At 38.4% G+C, this 26045-nt stretch overlaps 1 protein-coding gene across 1 annotated transcript; it reads right to left on the bottom strand.

The window, feature by feature from the left end:
* Positions 1 to 436: 436 nt before the first annotated feature.
* Positions 437 to 23843, bottom strand: TM9SF2 (transmembrane 9 superfamily member 2). Its single transcript, XM_082768774.1, has 17 exons — positions 23596 to 23843; positions 21546 to 21613; positions 20349 to 20442; positions 19570 to 19697; positions 15302 to 15431; positions 13988 to 14112; positions 12998 to 13109; positions 12334 to 12413; positions 12135 to 12243; positions 11870 to 12002; positions 11511 to 11630; positions 9511 to 9568; positions 8713 to 8872; positions 7082 to 7233; positions 5948 to 6059; positions 5287 to 5458; positions 437 to 1114 (listed from the first exon to the last, which is right to left on the bottom strand). Exons 1-17 carry the CDS (start codon positions 23734 to 23736, stop codon positions 1047 to 1049), a joined length of 1962 nt encoding a protein of 653 aa, XP_082624900.1. The 5' UTR covers positions 23737 to 23843; the 3' UTR covers positions 437 to 1046.
* Positions 23844 to 26045: the final 2202 nt, after the last annotated feature.

Below are 26045 nucleotides of genomic sequence, written 5' to 3'. Positions count from 1 at the left end.
CTTTTATTTTTTTAACCTACATCAAGTACAATCGGCAATAGTTGCCATATAGAATATGCATCATCAAGACCCCTTGAAAGCACGACCAGCAGAGGATGCTGATTCGTGCATTAAGATCTTCTCAACATATTGACAATTCCACAGCAGTCTCTGGACTGGGTGAAGTACCTGGGTTAAGGACCGAATTAATGCTGCAGAGGTTTTTGGCAATGCGTGTGTATGGTTTCGTTCTCACGTGCCACAATCACATTGTAGCGTTCTAGCCACGTAACACAAATAACATGTCTTGCAGACCTAAAGGTGTGTCAATATACATAAAACTGCAGAAAATGCCATAAAATACTCTATGCAATCTTTAAGCATCCCTCTTCAATATAATTGTATTTACAGATTTTTTTTTTTTTATGAATTTATAATAGGTAATGACCCACTGAAGACATTTTTACAATATTTATTAGATTATGAATTTATAAATTCAAGGACTCAGAGGCACATAGTTTAAAAGGCCAAGAACACTGAAACTAATGAAGTCACAGAAATCAGAATATTTATGGACATAATACCAGTAAAAAATAAAAATCACATCCAAACTAAAAGCAACACTTCTTAAGAGTCATCCTTCAAAGTTAGCATAATAAAAAGTTCTCATTTCCCTCAAAGAAAAATAATTCATCCCACCTACCAAGCTAGAAAATCCTATTTACAGTTGTACTTTGATCAGAAGTATCATTAAGTTGTGTAATACAGCCACTTCTATTCTGCCATTAGAATTTAACATTTCTTTTGAAGTATAGTTGTATTTACAAATGCATAAATATTGTAACTCTGATCTTCGTTAAGATCTGAATGAAAACAGGTTGTTAAGTCACAATACAAACGTGTTAGTGGAAAAAAGTGTTTGGGGTAGCTGCATATTCAGTATCATTCTCAAAAGAATAGGAAGCCAATACTTCTGATAAAGCTCAAGTTCATCGACTAGACCAGGTCTTTAAGTTACGTTAATGAAGATTAAACCTCTTCTGTGTTAATTCTTTACATTGGTTTCTTCAGTCAACTTTCACCACACTGTAGATTTTGGTTACAAACCAAAAGCAGGCAAAGAATCCAATTGTCCCTAGAAAACAAAAACAAAAAACAAGGATACATTTTAGGAAACCTTACACAACAGATGATTTTTTTTATCTACAGTTTATGAATCAGGACTTGATCGACAGAACCTGGTCTTCATAGGCATCGACTACTATAATAAAATATTTAATTTTCACGATCAGAAATGTATAATCTAAAAGACTCATTTTAGGTTGTGTCATTTCTCTTCCTACCTATTTGTTCTTTGTTGCTCTCGTTACTCCCCAGTCCAACCTCTGCATATTGCTCCATTTCACCCTTCTTCAGGGACTAATCAAACACTTCACCTGATCTACTTAGCTGGTTGGAATATTGTTGTTATATTTAATAAACCATCTAGATTGACAGCATCAAAAGAAGTTCACGTATCTTAGGTGCATTTTAAGGTCTTGGAGAATTAGAGCGCTACATTTATTTCTGCATAAATTAAGTTAATAAAAATTCAGAACATGGAGCAGTTCCTAGGCAAGTTGTACTTTCTATTGGAAACACGTTACATACCTTAAAAACTTTGTGAAATACATTTTCACTGCCTAATGTATAAGCGAACTTGAACTGAAATTTACTGACGAATTTCCCTGATAATTTTAGCTGAAGGAAAACTCCCTTTGAAGCTCCAACCGCCAGAAGCTTTTAACAAAAATACTTTTCTGAATGCAAAATAAGTAATGCGGTTGGGCTTCATTCATCTAACTGTATTGCTTCAAAATGTAGCCTCAGTCAGAATGATACTGGACTTAAAAGCAGCTCTGAACAGCTGTTACAGGAACCTTCACTTCCCACAAAAACTAGGGCAGGAAAAAAGCGTTGGAGATTACAAGAGGTAGTCAGGCAAAAATCAGATAAAGCCATCTTCCAAAAAATCACCTCTATTTAAGATTTGCTAAGAGGCACAACCCAAGTTGTGTACTAACTTATTCAGCAAACCGGCTTGTAAGGAACCACGAATGATATCACAGTGATTTTTTTTTCCCTTTCACGCTCGCTAAACTACTGATGTTTAACTGACTCATTTACTATGATACGTAGTTGTGGTCCCAGCTGTGAATCAAAGATTTGTCATGTAGCTCCCGGTATTTTGCCTGCTGAGTCTGATCAATGACCTGGAATGCAGGATGGAAGCAAGTGCCTGAAGCATGTGTTACACTGACATAGCAGCAGGGCACCATCAAAACCCTTCCTGATACTGACGATTTTTAACAGATGAGTAAGCAGCAGCAGAATAGATTTGATACAACAATTATGATTTTCTCTTTTTAGCTTCTTTATCATCCTGACACAGGAAGTCAGTTGCCTTTAGGAGCAGTTTTTGCTAAATTGCTAGTATGGTCTTTCGTTTAAGAACCTGGAGAAGAACTGCCTACCCCTTTAACCTGCCTCTAACGCTTGCTATAAAACCTTATCTCAAGGCATATCAATGAATCTCAGAGAACTGAAAATATCCACCTTTAAACGCAATTAACACGCCATGCTAAATGGACAAAAATATTTTATATGTTAAGAAATAGGGCTGTTCCTTCAAATTATGGGGTAATCTGCTCTTAATCTCATGGGAGGTCGATAAAAAAAATCATTAAGCATACAACGCTTCAGAGTTCTAACCCTATGGTTAACTTCACATACTCTCCCCCAACTTCAATACAAAAATTGAAGATTTCTAAGAGCTTAAACATACACAATATAGAAGTTTAGCTTGAGTTAGAAATCGTGACCTGCATCTCCACTGTCCCAATTACATACATATTGCTACTACAGGAATCATCTGAAGAGGTCGGAGAGCAAACCGCCTCTTCTTTGCATCCTTGTGAGCCTAGCCTGAAAAGGATTCCCCAAATTGACCGGCAGGCACTGCGCAGCCCATTGTTGAGAGTCAATTGAAAGTGAACGTGTGAGCAAAGGAAAAGGGAGCACACTGGACACATCTTAAAGCCTCTAGAAGATGTCATGCGACATGACCGGCTTGACAGAACAAGTGCAGTGAAACATGGAAATTACACATGTAGAAAAAATTACAGGTGCAGGAAAGCAGCTAAACCTAAACCAAGCCTCAGCACAGGAAATTCCCCTATTTTGTATGCACACACTCCACAATTACTGCATGCATCCAAAGTAGAGCAGACTGAACAAAGCACTCAGGGTAAATGCAATTCTCGTTTCAGCCCGAGCTGCTCACTATTATGGCAGACATACTGAGTATCTGCTAGAAAAGCTAGTGAAAAGGAATAACTGGTCTTACCCTTACATAAAGCCTGCTTATTTTTTCATGCTGCTTTGTGTTTGCATCACATTTAAAATCATCTACATAGAATAAAATCATTTAGGTCAGAAAAAACCTTCCAGATCGTCAGGTTCAACCATCAACCTGAGCTGCTGAGTCCCAGCGCCAAGCCACATCCCTTGGTGTCACATCCACACGTCTCTGAAATACGTCCAGGGATGGGGACTCTACCAAATCCCTGGGCTGCCACTTCCACAATAGTTGAGGTGCAGCCTCACCAGTACTGCATACAAGGGGCAATCATTTCTCTAGTCCTGCTGGCCACTCCATTTCTGATGCAGGCCAGGAGCATCAGCATACAGCAGTACATATTTGTTCCTAATTGAACAACCTTAGTCTTAAATTTTAAACACCAGTAAGACTTTTAGAAAACCCAGGTCAGAAATAAAGGTTAAGAGAAAGTCAGAGCAAGAAATCAGAGTGAGAAAGGAAGGCAGAATCTCTGACCTATGTGATCAAAATAGCTTGCTGATCAACACACAAAACAAATAAAACTAGAGATGATGTGCAATTTGCAAAACTTACGCAAGCAAGGCCAAAATACGTTAGTCTAGCTTTTTAAAAGAGATGCATGGATGTAAAACCACATTTGGAACACAGCTGTTCAAAAGGGTTCTGGGTTTTATAATGTTGCATTCCCTACTTTTTAACAAGCAATTACCCAAAAAACACGTAATTTGTTCCCTTTTCATTATCTACGTTCAGTTGACTAGAAACTGCTTCAGTATTTCCTAAGTTGAAGTAGCAAGGTCTCTGAGATTCCTATTTGGTTACTCATAAAATTAGCATTATTCACAAGTGCCAGTTCTCTTTTCCTACTGGACTTCTTTTTCCTTCTCCTCTGTGCTATGTGGAACTGAACAGTCTACTTACAATTAGAGTGAGATCTGTATTAAAAGCTCTGAAGGCAAGCCAATTGTGTTCCGAGAGGCCTCAAAACACAGCCTTTATAGCTATATATATAAACCCATATCAAAGCCTTTGGAATCATTAGAGTTCATAAATGTGGAGCTTGAAATCATTTCAAGCATAGCTCAGTTCAAAAATCTCAAAAATATTGTTCTGTAGGGTATGCTGGAACAGCATTCAGTATTTTAAAGTACTTTCAGGAATTGGCAGGTGCCACCTTTTTGGATGACCTTGGAAGGAGACTTCTTGCATCCTCCAACCCCAAACAAGGGATAAGCCTACCTGACTGAAGATTCCCTTTTAGGACTGAAGATGACAAAGGGAAGATTTTGTCACCTCAGCTGACATACTGAAGAGGAAATTGAAGCACAACACTTCAGAAAGGTGCTTTTCTGGAAACTCACAGTAAAGACAGGGTTCTAATAAAACTGTATCAAAAAAATGGTTGAGATCTCCTTCCACTGCCATTTCTTAAATGCAACAGGGGAGAAAAGGTAAAAAGTTGCAGAAGAGAGCAAATAGAAAAAAAAAAAATGTATGGTCAATCTTTATTCCTCTTTCTTCCTTCCTCCTACTCCACAAAAGCTGCATTTCTCACTTAAGTGCCACTGCAACTTCAAACTTGATGTGTTTGAAGTGCTTCTCCAAAGACCTTAAAAAGTCGAAGTTTAATCACATAACTAACATAGAAATGAAAACTGGAGAAGTATCTATCAACTTTAAAGCTTTCATAGTTCAAAATGTAAATGTAGGCCACACCTCAACTTAGCAGTCCAGTTTTGCCTCAATCTTATTTCATCTTTCATTAGAATTTGTGATGACAGAGTTGGAGAATGAAACAAAACTAGCTCAGTAAAAATCAAAGACTATATATAAATTTGATTCTGTATCAAGATAAGTTTTGCTAAGGCTTCTCCTACACAATGCTAAAGGCAGACTCAACATTTAAAGGCAAGGTTCAATATACTTACCTGTGAAGAGGAAGAAGATCAAAACCATAATCATGGTATAACCAAAATACAAAATGGTGCTTGCTGTTCCTGTGATTTGCAGTTTTGAGAAAAAATAATGTATTGCATATATTAGGAAGTAAACTGCAGTGAAACCACTCGTGAGAAATGAACGCCACTGCCAGTGATAGTCCTAGAAGTGGTGGGGAGAAGAAAAAAGTGAGTAATATTTCACATGCCTCTAGTACACTGACCCTGTTACTGAATGCAAAGCTACAAGTGAACTTGATTCCATTATCACTTTAACCAAAAGTGAGCAGTTTTTAATCTACAGAAAATACTACATTTAAAATCAACACTGCTTTTACTACATTCTGGTTGGGCACATGCAAAAACACTTTGATTGAGGAAAGTTAATGGATGGATGGATCTTCAGAGTACAGGAAGTTAGACTCTGATGATATATCTGACTTAATGGTACTCAGTGCAGGGTTCTATTTATTTATTTTCAAGCTTTCCCCAAAGTAGCTTGCTTCACTTTCTGAAGTTGTGGTTTAAGGACATTTAGTAACTGTATTTATGCTGAATTCTGTAATACTTATTTCCAGATTACAAAAACCTTCAATTTTTTGTAGCATCCTTAAGGCAGTTTTAAGTATGAATACTGACAAATACTTCTTACCTCTGCACATAGATGGAAGTAACAGAGCAATATTGTGGCCTCAGAACATGTAATAACCAAAATAATGAATACCAGAAACAGGAAGCCAAACATGTAATACATCTGGTGAGACCTATAAAAGAGTTTTCAAAAAACAATAAAAAATTTGTAATCTACTCCGTGCTAATATTATTTCTTCCTATGCAGTAATACCACCTTCATCTTACGTTTTCCCTTTCTTATCAAGGTACTTAGTTGCGTGGCCCTACACAACTGGCTAATTTGCTTTCTAGCTGAAGAACAAGAGCCATCAGCTCAGCCTGAAAACAGTGAGAAAGCAAGCCCAAAGCATCCTCCTGGTGTTTGGCATTTTAGGGAAAGAACTCACTGGGCGTAATGAGTGAAATTACAATTCCAGTGAAGTCAACTTGACCTCTTCCGCTGACTTCAGCGGAACTTGGATTTCACCTCACATCTCAATCAAAGGGGCAGAGCTGCAAAATAACTAGAAATGTCAAATGCTTTAGCTGTGCGTGCTGGGTATAGGCACCTGTGCAAGGTTCAGAAGCAGTTTAAAGACAGCCAATAACTAAATTGTGCCAGAAGGAAGACTAACTCCTCACAGCTATAAGCTCACTGCAAAATTCACTTACCCTGGACTAGTTCTTGGTGCTTTATTTTTAACATTTAATAGATTTACTCACTGATGCCTTTCGAATTTTGTGACATCTTTTCTCCCAGGAGTAATAATGCTTTCTACACAAGAAAAATAAAAAAAGCACCCCACACCCTCAAGTCAATTTTAATATGCTTACTCCTCTCGAGTTATACACCATACATCAGCTTCAAGCCACTTTCACATCAAGCCAGGGGAAAAGCATGAGAAACCTAGCTGTCTGAATACTGCAGGTCAGCTGTAATCTGCTAAGCATATCACAGCACCTTCTCTATGTCCGTCAAAAAACATAGGCACTGAACATCTTCTAAACCACAAAGTGCTAAAAATAAGTTAACATTTAATTTTTATTGAAACAGTATTCTGGTAAGTCTGTATGCCTCAAAATCAGTCAACACCTCTTGAAGAAAAGAAGCTTTCACAGAGAAATTACAACCTTTGGTGACTGAGAAGGTTCGCGTAGGTTGTAGTTAACTTACCAAATACTGTTCAGAATGAAGAACAGCTGTATAAAGATACACCCAAAAGGCAGAATCCCTCCCATGATAATTCCAGGTAATGGTTTTGTATAGAATGACTGCTCAGGAATCTGACGAGGAATTTGATTCGTGCGAACGGGGTGTTCAATAGCCTTCAAATGAAAATACGAGATTGCTGAATAAGTAACAAGTCAAACCACAGCACCACCTTTTTGCTTGCTTCTGAAATGACTGCTGGCGGAAGTTTTTTTTATTTTCAGTATGCACAGCCCCATCTACCACTACGTTTGCATTTTCTACCAGTCTAGCAAACAACATTTGCAAGGCAAAACAGCTAAAAGGCTTCTTACAGAGAACACTGCAACAGATGTTTTGGACTTCCCTTTTTATGATTTTCTGTGACCTGTGACATAGCTGGAGATCATTTCTCACTTTTCAACTTGGGAGCGGTGGCAGTGCCGACTCCTGGTTTCTCCTCCTGAAAATCTCTGTATGATGCTATTCAGGATTTGCTCCAAGAATCACATTAGGGTAAACTTACAAGGTGAGAGAATTCAATCTGGCAATTAAGTCTTAATTTAAGCTACTTGCATAAGTCAACAGGGCAGGAAGGAAAAAAAACCTGAAGGCAGACAGATGCACACTTTGCCATCTTTCCCTTTTCTTAAAGAGTACCATCAAAAGCATCAACAATTTTAGCTCAGTACTTGCTTTCTTGTTTTTATTTTAACAGACTTGTGACCCATTTCACATTGCCTTACAGCTCATCAAATCCTCCTTTGTTCAAGGAACTGTCGCTGTACAGTGCAGTTTGTTTTTCTCTGGAATTTTAACCTGGTTATCAGGGGAAAAACAACACTGATTGTGGTTAAGAAAAACGGGCTAACTATAACTGACTTAAAAAGCCTCCTAGCATACTTAAATATTCTCTGAAGAACGACTGTAGTTCTCTGAGAACTACAGAGAGATGGAATTCTGGCTTCCTGCATAGGAAAAAACCCCACAGACATGGCTGAACTTTAAGATCTGTATGTTTGTGTGGCACAGCAAGCCACTTTTTAAGCAAAAAGGGAACCACCCATTTCAACGTTTAAAGTACCCTCATCTAAGTAAGAGAATTATTCAGTTGAGGAGGAAATCCAAATTAATTCAGTTAGTGTCTGCCAAGAAGTGATAATCATTTACAGAACACTTAGATGAACAGAATTTCACAAGTCTAGCAACTTGATCAGAAAATATCCTTCTGAAGTCTCAGCGTTGACTGGGGACAGGAACAAAAAAAACACAGGGGAAAAAACGAAACCCACACAAGTTGCTTTTCTTTATGCTTGGCTGGGTCAACAAAATTTTCTGGTAATGAAAGAAATACTAATTAAAATCCAGAATGCACAGATTGTTTTATCTGGAGCAGTTGTTCACGATCAGTTACAATGATCACTCTAATCACTGCAGAGAAACACTCACCAGCTGAATATCAAAGTCTTGGAATCAGATTAAGTACATAACACAGTTCTAAAGCAACGGACCAGAACTGGAGCTAATAATACCAACTAGCTTAGGTTCTACCTTAGTTATATTAAAAAAAAATAAATCACTGTATAGGCTATATGTATATCAAGAAAAACACTTACATTTTTCTTAAAGCCAAAATAGGCACCAATAAATGTCAGTGGTACAGATATGCAAAACCAGAGCGCCAGAATAGCAACCAGAGTACCAAACGGAATAGCTGCTGAAGAGCCTTCTCCCCAGAGAATGAGGTTCATGATAAAGAAATCTGCAAATACAATTCTGAAAAATACATAACACACTTAAGGCACAGAAATACTCCTTAATATTTGCAGACATTAACAAAACAATAGCACCGTATTACGATTTTAGTGTAAATCTCTTAAAACTAGGAGACAAAAAGAAACAAAATGCAGAGGTCAAGCTAGCAATTCTTTCATGATCTAGAGGGACTGAACTCCAGCAGGAGCTGACGTTCCAACTAAGCAGTTTCAAATACATGCTTGTCTTAACTACACTTCAGGGTAAGACTGCTTGCTGTGCTTAAGTAGAAAAATTTAACACAGTGGTTATACAGTATATGACACCGTATAAGACCAACTACAGTGTGGTCAGGAAGATAGCCTACAGAGTAAAAGATAACAATGCCTGTCTAAAACTTAGTAGTATTACATTGCTCTTTTTTAAAATCAACCTTTTCACATGGTGAGAGTAAATAAAAAGCTGACATTAAAAAAAATTAAGTATGATATGCCATTAATACAGTCATCTTTGTCAAATGTGCCTTGATATTGTTAAAACCTTCTGGAACAAAGGGACAACATAATAAGATTTGCTTCTACAGCTGAAGCTTGAAAATTAGTTATGCATGTCACAGAAGCAATTTAATTCTTTTAATCGTGGTTATATTCTCAACTTACCCAGGACAAAGGAATGATGTCAGCAGGACATTTGTTTTCCACTTCTCACCTCCAAATGCTGTATTAAAACATTTGACAGTCATCAAAACATGCATTAAGCTCACAACTATTAATTTTCCAGTCCATTTAGATGTTATTTAACTTACAAGTACTCAAATAATGTGCTATCATGCTCAAATTTCAAATACTAAACTAAATCTTTACTAATAATAAAACTAAATTCCCTCATCTTACTTCTTAATCGCAGAGCTTCAAAGCAAAGAAAACACTTAGACCAATGACAGGAGAAGTATCCAAGTAAATAAACTGGGCCTCTGAGCACTTTATCATAAAAGGAAGAAACAGATTTGCAGTATGTTTAAGTCTTTAAAAAAAATGTTCTTAATCATTTCAGGCTTAAGTTTTCTAGCTTTTGACTGCAGGTTTTATTAGAAAAAAAGTGAAAAGCAAGCTTTTTTTTTTTCTTCAAATAATTCTCATCTAAGAATCTTAAAAGAAAGTTAGGACTAATGCTTACAGGAAGCAGTGATGTTCTCTTAAGTCTTAACAGCATTAAGCACTGGTGATACCAGAAGACCAAGGACAGCTTTATTAAAAATCCTTGTGAGCTTGTAGTACACTGATAAAAATTCTAGTCAGAGTACTTTAAAATGAAAGCATCCCACTGGAATTCAGTGAAGCTGACAATTTCATCTGAGCAGTGCCACAATGACACGCTTTTTTATTTCAGGAATCAGAAATGATTATAGCTAGAATGATTTTAATTAAGTTTCTATTTCTTCCTAAAATCTTGGTAGAACACGGCACTGGTAATTAATATTAACCAGTTATTTTCAGCTCAGGCTCCACTTTTTAAATGCAACGTTGAAAAAAGTTTAAAACCATCTATTTCAGCTGCATTTTTGCTTTACATGTCTTTCAGCACTTTATTTGCATTCTGGAAGGAAAAACATTTGTGTTGACATGCTCTATACAGGGCCATAGAGCATGGCCCTCTATACAGGCCACCATTTGTTGCAACAAGAGCATGTCTGGAGTAGTCACTTAATGTCTTACTAGTTAAACTAAATAGTCAAGCTTCACCTAACCTCACACTAAATATAATAGGAGATAGAGCAATTGTTGACAACATCCTCAAAAAGAAACAGGACTCAGTTCACCATTAACAGACTTCAAAATATCCTTCAAAATACAAAATACCCAGCACGATATAAAGAATACCACTACTTTCAACAATGTTTTTGGTCTTAAAGTCTCCTCCCAGTTAAGTCTAATTGGCTTGAAGAGAAGTTCACTACTACATCCCTACCATTGTTGAACAAGTTCCCTACAAAAACAAAAACCCTTTCCTCAGTGGTTGTTCACGCATGAGAATTGTAAAAGCACCAGAAGAAAGTAAAAAGCTCCAATGCCTGCTGCCAGATTCAAATTCAGATATAAATTCTCTCTAGCACTATATGTTCAGTACTAAAATAGTCCAGAAGTTCCAGCTTGCTCAGTCATGAACAGTCTTGTACTTTGAGTAAGGTAATTAAGAGAAGATACAGAATGGCATGTAAAGCCTAAAATAAACCAGAGGGTACAGGAACAATCTATTTAAGGTTAGTGGGCAGGCCTTGAAATGATAGCTAGCTGAAATGAATTGAGGAAAACAGTATCAACCACCTACTGTCAGGTGCCCTACACCACTGGGTTGCCACAGCTACAGAATCCCTAATAATTCATCCCCACCTCCAGACTGATAAACACCCTTCTCCCAGAAATGGCACTAACTAAACAGAGGTGGCACAAAATCTAAGGCATGCAAGAACAGAGGTTCACCATTTGGAAAAAACAAGTGTTACAACATTCTGTATGCATTTCCTGTTAAAAGTACATTTCTCCATCTTCCCTGAAGGAAATTACAAACCATAGCATAAAACAAGCAAAAAAATCAGTTCTGTGATGATAATTTACTTTAATGAACTTCAGCCCTGTCATTTTAAATAACTTTTACTTACATTTGTAGAATCTGGCAGCAACATAACCTGCTGGAGTTCCAAGCAGCACCCACAAAACTACAGCACAGGTCATAAGAGCTCCCCGGTTAGCAGGTGACAAAAATCCCAGGCAAGCAAAAACTACAAAGCAGAGATGCACAATTTCAGAAATTAATTACACATTTGACTTAAAGCCAGTATAACACTCAGTGTACACGGACTTTAAGATAAAAAGTTGTATAACCACTATCAGCTCAGCAATTTTTAATCTTTGACTTTTAAGATTTCTAGACAAAACCATACTGTTATTTTAATAGTAGCATGTAACCAGCAGTGAAAAGCTCTCTACTAAGCTAATTCCCCCCAACTTTATTACTTACACAGGGTAACAAAAGTCATTATTAAGATCTGTGTGCCAGAGCCAAGAAAAACAGATAACAGCATTCCTTTTCTCGGGGGCCTGAAAATATCACCATGAACCAGCTTCCAGCCAAATTCTTCCTGAGCATCCTCCTGTTAAGGAAACACGCCTATTTTAAGATGCTGGATTGCTACAAAATAGTACAAAATATAGTTACAAAAATACTTTTAGCTGAAAACAACACATATTCCAAATGCATTTTAGGATGCACATTTCAGACTTACGGTGGAATCCATCTGATTGTATCTTGCAATGTCTTTATGCAGTGTCCTCAGCATAATCATAGCTACCATTCCAGACAGAAAAAGGACAATCACCAAGGAATTCATAATGCTGCATTGGTTGAAAAATAACAGTAAGTCGTTATTTAAATTGCAACATAAAAACAGTTCATTAGAGTACAACTGAAGACAGATTTCTCACCTAAACCATTGAATGTGAGTGTGAGGCATGGATTCCAAAATATAATCCCATCTTGATGCCCACCTTATATTTTTTTCTTCCTTAAAGAAAAAGCACATCAGTTTTAGACCCAACCAGCACCCAACTAAAATTTAAAGTTGATTATCATACAAAGCAATCTTAAATATCGTGATCAATTAAAAAAATAATGTTGCATAGATCAGAATACTTCAAAGTATTCTTTATTTCATTTTTTTCCCAGAGTAAAGATGAAAAAAATAGTGCCAATCAACCTGAAAATTACTATTAAATAAACCATAAACAGCAGTGTCAACGAATAAAGATGGCCGGCTGTTTTTCTGACAGGATGTTATTTCAATATTTTATAACATACAAGAGCAAAAGCACTTTCCAGTACATTTTTTTTCCAGACAACATAGACAGACATGGAAATAGTGATTCTTTTCAAAACCACATGTATCTTTTATGGGGTTTGTGAGGAAGTATTGAAAATTGCAAGACATATGCTTAGGTGCCAAGACATTACCAATATTCTAGTTCAAATAGATTCTAAAATACAAGTTTACTATTCTGAAATAATTTTAGCTGTCCGGCTTTAAAACTCTTATTATTAATGCAAGTTTATCTTAATAGGTAACTACCACAAAAAAAATTTACCACTCACTTGAAAAGACACTGAGTACGTGTAAACAATTTGGACTTCTCCATGTGCCTTATTACTTATATCCATAGGAAGTCCTGAACAGTCAGGGTTATCTGGATGAGTATGCCTGTAACTGTGCGAAGAAAAAACACAGGAAGAGCGCTGCTTCACTAACAACACTGTTAAAGACAGCATTCATTCATCTTACACAAGTATCGGTTTCATACACAACTTTTCTCTTACTTAGCATAAGAACAATTATTTATATTGTATATTAATGCCTCATAACTGTCAGTTCATAAGGAATGTGTCACAAGCAGAGAACGTTCTGACATCTGAACTTTTTAAAACAAACATTGCCTCTTCTGAAAAGGTAACTACAGAATAATACACTCTCTAAAACAGAATACCATCAGTTAAGGAAGTGTGAATACTGCCAAGAACCTCCAAAACACAAGAAGTTACAACAGAATTGCTGACTTCTGCCAAATAGTTAGGTATCAGGAAAAAGTGCTTTCGTCATGAAGCTGGACCAACAATGCAACAAGCTCGGTTATATCAAGATGACAAGATGGTAAGAAATAATAATAAAAACAGGCATCAGTTGTGGAAAGGCCAGAGAACAACTGACTAGTATACTTGAGAAAACATCGCATTCAAATCCCAACTGCTGAGGACATCAAATGTTGCACTCTAATTACTCCTGCCTCAGGCACTGAAGGCTTATTCTTTCACAAGACAGAACACTCTCCAGTAGGGAAGGGAAGGCTGCTTTACTTAACGCACACTATTTCCAGCTTTCGTTTTATGTTTTTCCATCCAAATAGGAAATTGTGCACAAAGACCTATGGAACTCAGAACGAGATGACATTAGACTTCATCTATCAACAGGAAAGCTAACCCACACATCACATACCTGAAAGCATTTCTGACTAGCAACACAACTCCAAAACAAAGCAAGTATCTTGGGACGGACCACTGTTTGAGGACAGCTTAGTTCTGAATACTAACCTTTTTGGTTCAAGTTTAGCAGCAACAAGTCTTGCTCCCAGAGCTTCATTTTCCACAACGTGGTAATATATTTTTATGTCAACATGATTGAAGATATAAAAAGTATCTTTTCCACGAAATTCTGACTGGAATGATTAAAAACATCAATAAGAAATATGAAAGCTTTATGCAGAAACTTCCAAAAAGAAATTTTAGATTGCATTCAGATTTCTTGTTATGAAATTCTTTTACAAGATGACTACACAATTCTGGGAAAACAGACAGAAAAATTAATGCTAAGAACTGCATTTTAAGAATAGAACTTCACTTTGGATGACTGAGGAACAGAGGATGTTACATTTTATTCAACTGAAGTAGCAAACTGAATAGAGAGCTGTGCAACAACTTTCATAACCAGAAGTGTTTCATAAACAAACAGCTATTTTAAAACAGCGTGCATTTTCCATAGATTAACCCAAACCTTCTAAGACAAACAATGCAAATAATTGCTGTCTGTGACAGAACCGTTTCCATGTTTGAAAAATGTGCAAAGATGCACTGCAAGCTGCAGCCAGAAAGCTCTGAACAGACATTTCAGGTGATGGGACATACCAGTTTGAAAACTAGCCCGTTAAACAAGCTGTTAAATCAAAAGCCTTACATCTACTGAAGCTCAGCTAGCACTTCTCCAAGGTTCTGTCCCCACCCCTTTCCACAAAAGGCCCTAACTATAAGGCTGGTTTTACAGGTAGCGTTCTTCTACAGTCCTTCCATTACTCCCTCCTTCAGAGACTATTTTCCTTTTTACTAAAAACAAATGTTTAAACAAGGTGAAAAAATATTGCCAGATTACTTTTTAGATCATAATTGTGTTTCGAGAAATATATTTATAGAAAGTATTTGAAAACAATTCATTAAGCAGGAAAGGAAACAAAAACAGAAACTGCCAGGAACTCTCATCTTTGGTAAGTTCCATGAAGTGGCAGATAAAACCAAAAACCTGTTTCAGGTTTTCAGTTACCTCTCCATGGAAGAGGTCTGGGGTAATCTGAAGACAGCCTAGATTTCCTAAAGCATTCTTATTTCCATAATGCTTACATTCAGCATTTAGCTGAACCTCTACCACTAATCCAAAAGATCTGTCCCTCCCAAGAGAGGCTTAATTCACTCACGATTCTTGCATTCTGCCTTCTTTTATTAGCCCACGTGGTTTTGGCGAAAATGCTCCTTCAAGAAGTATTAATTTCCACTCACCATAGAAATAGGACACAGAAGAAATGCCAGTTTTTAAATTAGCAAAGAGAGGATACTGAAAAAACAAACTGATGAACATACGTTAATAACACAGGCATCTTTTGGACGGCCATCCTCTGTAATGTAACAGCCAATGGGAAAACCAGGATTGCAGAACCGCTGGCCATCTTCAACATCATAGCACCAGGTCACAGGCATGTTGTCCACAATCCTGGAAATTATACAGTGACATTTCACAATATTTTAACGTGCACAGCGTAATGCAAATAAAACCAGATTCATCTAACTTTGCAATATTCATTATTGGAAGACTAATGATAAGAATAACATTTCTTCCAGATTTTAAGCCACAGAATCTGGAATCATCAGGTTTCTTCAAGACAGAACACACACACAAAATGTGCTCATGCACTATTAATTCTCTATCTTTATCATTACTCTTCAATTACAAAACACATTTTTATTTAGACTGTTTAAAGTTTTATTTTGCATTAAAGTATAAGTTCTGGGGTTCTGTTACACATGAATTTCTGACCACTGACCTCAATTGCTGTTCCCCGAGAGCACGTAATATTTAAACTAGATGGTTTACAGAAGCAAAGAACTGTAAGCCACCACACCACTGTGTGGTGCACTGTTTATCTGCTGCATTTATCATCATCTCCTAAGATTTACATTCACATTATCTGTAAGTCCTGAGCCCAGTAGGTTTACAGTGCAGTTTTAATGGAAAGCTTGTAGAACTCCAAACCTCCATGAGGACTTCCACAAATTCATGGAATAGTTTGGGTTGAAAGAAGCCTTAAAGATCTCCTAGTTCCAACCCCCATGCCATGGGCAGGGACACCTTCGTAGGAGATGTGCTCCAGCCCTCTGATTGTCCTTGTGTCCCTTCTCTGGGCTGGTTCTAATAGGTCCATGCCCTTCTTATGCTGGTGGCCCCAGAGCTGAATGCAGTGCTCCTTATCCACTGAACAGTCCATCCATCAAATCCACGTTTCTCCAATTTAGAGACAAGGATGTTGCATGGGACCGTTACACAATAAATTGTGAGACAGTAAGATACAAATAGAATCCAACATGCTACGAATAGTACAAATATATAAAAGCAAAGAATTCTTCTAAACAGAGAAAGACACTCATCATGCTTACATCTCCCTTTGTAGAAAATAAAATAGTAAAAATGTGTTTGTTATGAAGTGTTTTAACTAGCTGAAAGATAAACCCAAAAATAAAATTAAAAAAGATTTAAAATTCAACAGCTGCGCTTAGAGCATCATTAATTCCTCCAAGATATGTTTTTACAGGCCTATGAGCAAATGATGCACATGAAGGCATGGGACAACAGCTTTTTGTGCATTGCTAAACCAAAAAACGACATCCCACTGAAACTTAACACTACAAGTTTTTGTGAACTCTATCAAGCTGCTATTCTTTACAATTAAATATCTCACCATTACAACCACTAGGCTATCCATGTTAACAAATACCTGAGAAAGCCTCATAGGTACTTCTTAATACCTAATAAACCACAGAATTATTACTTCAGGCAACAACAAAGACCTACTTAAGGAACTACTTAACACAAAGAAGTCTCATCTCTACCGTTAGCCAACATACAGAAATAAGTAGCAATACTGACTCATATTGACCCAATGGAAGTTAAGATAAGCCCTTCCAAAAACACGATTTGAAGGTTCTCAGACTCCAGTCTCTCACAGAGCTATAAACAGCAGCAGCGACAACCAAATCTGACTTCACCATACTACTACAGGGCACAATAAAGATGCTGATGAGGAGCTATTCCAGATGCAGATTCATTACATTTGGTTCTTATTTGGACTCTTACTTCCACAGTGTATGCCAGAGGTGGTTCTTGGTTTTGCTAGCACCTTCATTTCATAAATCAAAAACCAGGTAGAGCATTAACCTATGGCAAACAACTTTGGTTGGGATAAAGGTTTTCCCTTGCATCTTCTGCAAAGACATACTAAGCTGCCTTCAAGCTGCAGTGCTGGAACAAATTGATAGTTTAAGAAGCAAATCATTTTTCACAGTTAATCTTCAAATTTAAAATGACGTGAAGAGATTATACACGAGGAGCAAATATGCTCTACAACAGTTCTTACACGTCTCTCAAGAACATCTGGTGATGAACACTGCCAGCCAAGACATCACTCGAGCTGTTGAGTCCAATTCAGCATGTCAATTACTGATCTTATTAAGTGGCCTTTAAAACCTTAGAAGTACTTTACACCATCTGTGTTTCCCAGGAATTTTATGACACACAGAAGCCAAGTTATAAAACCTCTACTAAATCCTCACTTATGCTACCTTGCCAATCCCCATACATCATAACCCTATACCACACTCCTGGACTGTGCCACCATTCATCACAAAATCCAGCCACTTCCACTCTGCAGAGCTGTGGTTGGGGGGGGGGGGGGGAATATCATTACCATAACAGACATAAACAGGGATTCTTCATGCCACTGGTTCTGAAGTTCTAGGGCAGAGACCTAGCACTTCTTCCTTTTATTTTTTGCAATTAAAAGAACCAAGAATCTAAGAACACGGAGTACTCCAAATTTAAAGGGAAGTTTTCCCACTAAAAATGGAACTACATCTTGTTTGAATCAAATCAGCTAGAGTGTTTACATAGACTTTTTAGCCCGTACCACTACGTATATTTGTAAACCAATGTAATCAGCGGGGGAAGAAAACATTCTAAAATAATTTTGTGTGTGATTAGCTTTTACAGTTTTGTAAAAAAAAAAAAAAAAAAAAAAAAAAAAAAAAGTTTCAAAGAGTGAAAGGGTCACAGCTCTGGGAAATATTTCGTTTACATGAATTTTCATTTATACACTACAACATACACAAGCTTTAAAGGTTAAGCCTTAGGCCACACCAACATACATCAGTGACATTCAAAGTGATGCAAATATTATAAGCACATGCAATATTTAAAAAGAATATAACCAAATGACACATCTTTGAAGCTTCACTGATTTCAGCACTAGACATATACACTCCAAATCAATGCAGAAGTAGCTGCACCTTTCAGAGCTTTTATTTACTCCCTGGTTCACTCACGTAAACACACTGGTATTATCTGCAAACCACTCTCACCTAATCTATAAACTTCCAACTTCGATAATTTTCAACAAGTTTCCAAAAAGATTTAATTCAGTGAGCCATCATCTATCCCTCAACATGCCCACCTCAGCTTCCAATAACAGCACGAAAAGCACTCACTGCCTAGCCAGTGTGGGGGCTGTATTAAACATGAAGAAACTGATTGTGGAGTTAGAGAAACATTTAATGATGGAGGCAACATTCAACATCCCACCTGCGTTTTTACTAATATAGCCAGAATGTTTTCATCTAACGTCTGGGCAATGTTAGGTACGTTCATGTATTACTTCCAAAGACATGACAAAGGTAACAACTCTGACAATTTAATGCTTAAGTTGTTCCTTCTGTGCTGGTACCCAAATGCTGCTCTTAGCACAGAACACTACTATACAAGTCCAGATAGCATGGATGGATGTTCCTAACATCAAGACAGAAGCTGCAGATGAATGTTCCCCAGCTCTTGGATACCAGCGCAGAGCACAGGTAAATCCTAACTGGAAAAGAGCACCAGATTCATCATACACCATGAATACGCTGCCCCACCCCTTAACACCCATTAGAAAAGAACCTCAACATCCAAGCAGAAACAGAGCCCCAGTGTGTTCCAAGGTAACACAGATCGTATAAAAACATTTGTTACAGAGGGACTAAGGGAATAGAAAAGGACCAAGTGTTTGTGTGTTCCTCAATTTTATCAGATCAACTTAACTGGCCACCATTCATTTGCATATCCTATAAGAAAGACACACTTTGCCTAAAAAACTTCCTCAGAACTGTTAATCCCATCTCCTGGACACAACACTCCAAGGAGAGTGCAAAGCTCTCGAGGAGAACAAGGGCAACATAGCAACAGAATGCAGGCCTCTCAAGAATTTTCTCAAACTCAGGCAGGATTAACTTCTGCATTTACAGGTACAAAGAAATAGCAGTATTTTACAGTAAGCAGACAGGCAGCACAAAAATCACACAGTCTGTTTGGGAACAGATTTGTTTCCATGAGATAAGCACTCTTTCCTGGTGCTTGCTCTCTTCAAGCAAAAAAGAAACTGATATGAAGGAAACAAACAAAATAACTTTGGCAAAAACAGAAGGGTAACGGGTTAAGTGCAAACACCTACTGTTGAATCTGCATTAATATGCAATTACAAAGCAATAAACTAAATTAATTATCACCTAACACAGACTAACCCATTTGTGAATCGATATCAACTTACCAATGATGTTGATAATTCAGTAGCATACTTTTTTTCAAAAAGTCTAATTTCTGCTTATCTTCTGGCTTTCTGGTATCATATGTCTTTGTACAAACAGGTTTGCATGTCTCCTTCTTGTTGAATGTGAACTAAGAAAATTAAATACGTGTCAGCAAACGGATTATTAAAACGGTTGTGTAATTTCAGAATGTAACCAGTTTTCCCACATACATTTATAATTGCCTACACTAACATAAATAAAAACCACATTATCAAGACAACATACATTAGCATTCCAGAGGAGGGTTTCATATTGGCATGTACAAGATCAGAGGAGGGTTTTACAGAAGTACACTGTTAGATCCCTGCACTAAGAGTTACTTGTTATCAAATAAAATCTTTTTTTTTCCTGCAACAGTTCAGCAGCCAAATCATTTGACCTTGCAGCAGCCACACTGTCCCAGGCAGATTCAATGGAGACCTTTCCCTCCTGCAACATGTGCTGAAGAAAGTGAGTTTCAGACAAACTATCGCCACTGCTGAGTCCTCTGCTACACAGCTGCAAAACGTGCAGACCTCCACAACACATCCGGCCAAAGCAAATTGATCATGAATTTGCTTCATGATGCGAAGCATAAAGCTACAGTTCAGTTAAGCTGACATACTTCATTATGTGGAATTTCAGATTTTGAAGTTCTTTGAGAGCTTTGAGCCCTCATGAAGAGGATCTTCAAGTTTCTGATCTCCCCTGGTTACATTAGAACATCAGCATTACTAAACCCCCTTGTCAGAGAACAAACCCTGTAAGGAGACGGCTCTATCCTCTCTCCAAACAACACTTGACCAAGGTTTTCAGAGGGACGCTTCTTTCCTTCTGCTTGACAGAAATCAAACCTGAGTTAGAAAAAAAGATGAGGAAATAAAGTATTTGCAGATGCAAATGTTAAAGACCATACAGTGCCCCCAAATCAACACACTAGTTGCAAGGAACTATACAGTTTTCCTTCCAGACAGCAGTTTCTTAATTGAATATACAAAGTGTAAAAACCACAGGCCCCTTTGGGGCATGGGGGATTGTTACAGGGCAGGACAACAAAACAATCACATCTCTGCATCAGCTATTTCAGAACTCTGTATAAACAGTGTAACACACAGAAGTTTCCTTGAGTTACAATTTTCCAATCTATACAGGAATTTTAGCCAGGAATTAAGTCTTCACAGAGAGTTTCATGATAGTAGTGAAAGAAAAGCACACAAGCCAGATTCTTAGGGAAAAAAAGAAAAAAGAAAAAAGAAGTAGACAGCTGCTTTATGGTAAGTGCCATTAAATAAGCAGGTCATTACATTCATCAAACCTTTTGATAGCTCATCCTCCAACTTTTTTTCCAATCTAATTGCAAATATACCACGTTTGTGTTCATTAAATCACAGATATAACCAGTGCTTGATCTCTTCAATGCTAACAATCAAAGTATTTTCCAAAGCAACAACTTCACATAGTTGTACCAGGCACTGACATGTTTTGTGCCCTCCTATGCCGTGTACAAGAAAGCATTTAACAGCTCATTAAGACAATTGATGGTATGGTCACACCTCGTTACCACTTCATTCGTTTGGCTATAGGCTACTACAGACAGCAGCAATACTTTGATCTATAAAGTGACAACTAACGCAGAAGAGTAAGTAAGGATGCAAATAAGTATGTAAACAAACACGTAACGTTAAGTTACTCTAAACAGTGATTTTCGACCTACATGAGGGCCTAGGAACCCATGCACTACTTCTAGAGAACCTGCAAAGAAAACTGGGTAAAAGCAAGAAAAAAAACCAAACACATTTATCCCCTTGTTGGAAATTCTAGAAAAGAAAAACAAAAATGGACATTCCTCACTGGGAAACTACCATATCAAGACATTAATAACACTTGAATTTGAAATAAATTTATCTTGCTGGAAGAACTGACACCTAAATTGGTCTAAAGAGCATAACATACTTACGCAGTATATTCATAGGGAAGGACAGACTCTACGGAGTCAAGCCTGTTCACAAACAGCTCGATGCCAGACTGCAAGAACCAAGATAACCAGTGGTTACATTTCAACAGTTCTGCCATACATACACAGATATCTGTGTTTATACACGACTTGTAAAAGTAAGGTAAACAAAAGCCTCCAGCTGAACACGTAAGATTTGTGCAACTGTACGTCTTGAGATACAGAATCTTGTATAACGAATAATATCTGCTGAGACTGTAAGTTAAACTATCTAAGCATAAAAAAAAAAAGACCATATGACAAAAACACTGTGAGGCTAACGTAAGAATTCAAATTACGAGACAGAAAGTTGATCACAGGTGCCAGTGTTTTAGTTTAGCATAGTACACTCAAGCTGTATTAGCCATCATCGTAACCTTAGTGTAATAAAAGGACATGGATAGAAGTACGGGTGAGATCAGTACTTCCCAGTATGCAGCGTGGTGCACAATTTTCTTTATGTAGCAACTGAAAACTCAACTAGGGGGATTTAAACAACGTATCCAAACTGATGCACTCTCTCAAGTTTAAAAAGAAGTTCTTTCCAAAGAGAAAGCAAAGATACCCACATTTGCCTTCTCATAAAAGATTATCAGTAACTCCAACAAATGTTGAGCAAGAACCTGAAATTCAGTCTGCTGTGGTTTCAGACTACCGTTTGTTAGTCTGAAAGGGAGCAAGACCCTGCTCTTCCAACAGCGAGCCATCTCTTTCCTCACCTAAATCAACAGGAGAGCTTTTCCTCCTTATGAAACGTCACCCACATCTAGCCAAAACAAGAAATTTTGGAGAAATAACGTGGAATTGACCACATGTCTCTGTAGCTCAGACACTTCAGTCAGGTACACTGCACCTGTCCACACGCAAATCAGGAAGCAGTTCCAGGAGAGGTAGGAAGCTCAGAGCTGTTACGTTGACTCACTAAGTAAACACACGTTACTGCTCCTCTTTTCTCTAAGCCATGCCGACGTGCTGCTGACAGTCTCTTACCGTACCTCTGTAAGCTCCTGCAACTCACTAACACTGCAGAAAACTAGCCTGGTAAAAGGCTGGATAGCCTCCTGCCACATTAATAAGCTCACACAAGGATTTAACAAGAAACACAACCAGAGCAATGCAGAGGAAAACACCACATTACACTGAGAAAGACAGAAATGAAATTTCACTTCCAGCAGCAAGGAATTAGACTGCCTCTGCTGCTCGCAGAACCATGGCCTTAGATTGTCTACCTGAAATTGCCAGAGAATATTTACTTGAATGCTCCAATTTTCCATAAGATGTTGTATTGGTTTTAAATGGGAAGGTTTTGATAGCAGACAGGCTGCATCCTCTGTGAGCAGAGCCCAGCAGCTGCCCCATGGCAGGTCAGAGCCAGCTCCAGATGGCTCCAAAGGGAAACACTGCTGGCCAGGAGCAGGTGGATGTGGCCTGGAGGAGGCTGCGGCCCATGGAGAGCCCCCGCAGGAGAAGGACCATTTGCAAGACTGGTCTGGGGACCTAAATCCTCAAGTAGGGGAGAATGTCGTATTATTACTGAAATGACAATCCTAAGAACTCAGCTAAAGCACGGAAAAAAATAAGGCCACTCAAGGAAGCTTAATTTCACCCGCTTATAGGAATATTATGCTATAGCAATGACCCGATCGATAACCTCACCAGGCACTGGACTAAATGGAGAGAATTAGATCTGAGGAGCGATTTACACTTATCTGCATGCCTACGCCTTGCTCAGTGCATAAATTGTCTGGCACGAGGCTGAGGAATAACAAGAGGTGGCTTATCCCAAACACCTTCACAATAACACGCCTGGTGAGGTTATCCTAAAACACCCAGACACAAACACGTCTGAGAGAGACCATCGCATAAATCACAGAATGTCTAGGTTGGCAGAGACCTCAAGATCACCGAGTCCAACCTCTGACCTAACGCTAGCAGTCCCCACTGAACCACATCCCTAAGCTCCACATCTAAACGCCTCAGGTTTGCACACCCCCCCCTTTTCCCCCCCGCTCACCTTGCACTCCGCCGTCTCCCTGTCGGCCTCGCAGAAGTTGACGGGCGCCAGGCCCGGCAGGTAGAAGGCGGCGGCCAGGGGCGGCGGCGGCAGCGCGGCGGCCGACAGCGCCACGGCGACGAGGAGCGGCCGCAGGGCCATGGCGGGGCGGCCGTTAGGGACGGTTGGGGGGGGTGAGGCGGCCGTTAGGGGCCGTTAGGGGCCGGGGGGGGCGCGAGGCGGGGCGGGTCCCGCGGCACCAACGGGCGGCGGCGGCGGCTCCTCCAGCGTCGCCCCCCGCCCTCCGCGGCCGCCGGCTTCCGGCTTCCTCGCGCCCGCGACACGTCACCCCCACAGCGCCCCGCGGCTTCCGGGTAGCAGGCGGCCCCGCCCCCCCTCCGTTGCCATGGCAACGCCAGGCCCGGGGCGGTGCTTCCGCCTGCCTTGGGCACTGGGGGGGCACAGGGTGTCCCATAGCTCAATTTTTATTTTTATTTTATTTTATTTTATTTTATTTTATTTTATTTTATTTTATTTTATTTTATTTTATTTTATTTTATTTTATTTTATTTTATTTTATTTTATTTTACTTTGTTTCATTTCATTTTCTTTCTTTTTCTTTCTTTTTATTTTCTTTCATTTTCTTTAATTTTCTGTCATTTTCTTTCATTTTTCTTTTTCTTTTATTTTTTATTTTTTATTTTATTTTTATTCTCATTTTTTATTTATTTTTCATTTTTATTTTTTTAAATTCCTATTTTGTTTCTTGATATTATCTTGATTTTATTTTTTTACCTTGATTTTTATTTTATTTTTTGATTTTATTTTGATTTAATTTTAAAACAATTGCTATTTTTATTATTTTAATATAATTGTTATAATTGTTATTTTTCATTTTAATATTTTATTAGTTATTTATTTATATTTTATCTATTTATATTTTATATGTTATATTTATTTATATCTTATTTATTTTTATTTTTAATCTTAATCTTTATTTTATTTTTATTTAAAATTTAAAATTTTAATTTTAATTTTATTTTTTTTTGCAATGGGTGAACCAGTTTCCCAACCGAAAGTGGGAAGCAATGCTGGGGGCTGCGGGGTGCACAGGAGCCCTGCCCCCTTCCCACCCCAGTGCCCCTGCCTGCCTTCGTGTGGGACAAGCCACCAAAAATGCACAAGAAACACACACAGAAACCCTATAGGAGGGGCAGGCATAGAAACACACACAGTCTGTATGCCCCCAAAACCGAGAGAAACACACACAGAAACCCTACAGAAGGGGCAGGCGTAGAAACACACAGCCTGTTTGCCCCTGAAGACAAGCAAGTGAAATACATGGTCTGTATGCCCCCTACAGAAGGGGCAGGTATAGAAACACACAGTCTGTTTGCCCCCAAAAACAAACAAGTGAAACACACACAGTCCATGTGCCCCCTATAGCAGGCATACAGGCTATTTATACAAAACTATTATAGATATGCTTTGATAACAGAGAAGGGATCTGGCTCAGATCCATGTTTGACCTTTCCTGCCGTCCTGCAGCGCTCCACTAGTTTGGGTTATTTGCGCAGCTCTGGAAACCCCAATCAATGGCCTCTAGGGAAAAGCTTGCATTTGTAAATGTTGGGGTGTTTCTGCTCATTTCCTTGATTCTCAGGGTATCTTTGAGCTCCTATTTCTTGAGGGGCTTGAGGGGAGGGGAGGATATCCCTGTGGTTTGCAACCCAGCCTTAGTCTTTAGGATTGCAGGGATTGTAAGGGACTGCAGTAGGGAAGGGACAGGGCTGGCTGAAGGGTGGTCTGATCCACACTCTGCCATGCCTGGGGCAGCCATCAAGGATGGAGACCCAGCAGGATGGGCCAGCAGAGGGGTGACTTCACCCAGCACCTACCAAACAGCGCTGAGCACTTAGGCCACATAATATAATACTTAGGTAGGGCTATTTTAATATATTTTTATATTTTTTCTACATTACATAAGACGTTCCTATCTTTATATAAATATATGTTAATTTATAACATAAATACTACATATTAGATATTTAAAATTTAAGTTGTTCATCCATCTTTCTCATTCCAAAGTCTAATTCCTACTTGTCTCATCCCGTAGATATCCTAAGAGCACAATTATAAGATCAAGGCTTGTGACAAGCACAGCTGGAGAAGAAATCCCAGTTCGCTCTTTTTATTTAAAATTACTCATGGTTAGGGTAATCAGGTTGTAAATGACCCGGGTTCAGTTTCTTTTCTGCCACAAGGGAGTTCAAACATATCTCCCATTTCCCAGGTTAATATTCCAAGCAAATTACTTTTGTGGGCCTAATTCCATTCCTTTGCATGAGAGAATATTTAAAAGCCTTTGCCCATTTAATCCTCATCTTCCCTGAGAACGCTCCAAACGCTACACGATGAGTAGGAGTCATGGTGTGCCTTGTGATCTGTGTAAATCCCTTGTCTTGCTTTGC

The sequence above is a fragment of the Aythya marila genome, assembly GCF_965140915.1.
Source record: "Aythya marila genome assembly, chromosome: 1".
Lineage (NCBI taxonomy): Eukaryota > Metazoa > Chordata > Aves > Anseriformes > Anatidae > Aythya > Aythya marila.
This window is presented reverse-complemented; position numbering and strand designations above follow the sequence as displayed.

Coding starts and splice junctions, on each gene's coding strand:
- TM9SF2 (XM_082768774.1), bottom strand. CDS start 23,736: ATGGCCCTGCGGCCGCTCCTCGTCGCCGTGGCGCTGTCGGCCGCCGCG. Junction 11,631..11,869: donor AATGACTTTTGTTACCCTGT/GTAAGTAATAAA, acceptor TCTGCTTTGTAG/TTTTTGCTTGCCTGGGATTT. Junction 1,115..5,286: donor GATCTTCTTCCTCTTCACAG/GTAAGTATATTG, acceptor TTTGTTTTCTAG/GGACAATTGGATTCTTTGCC.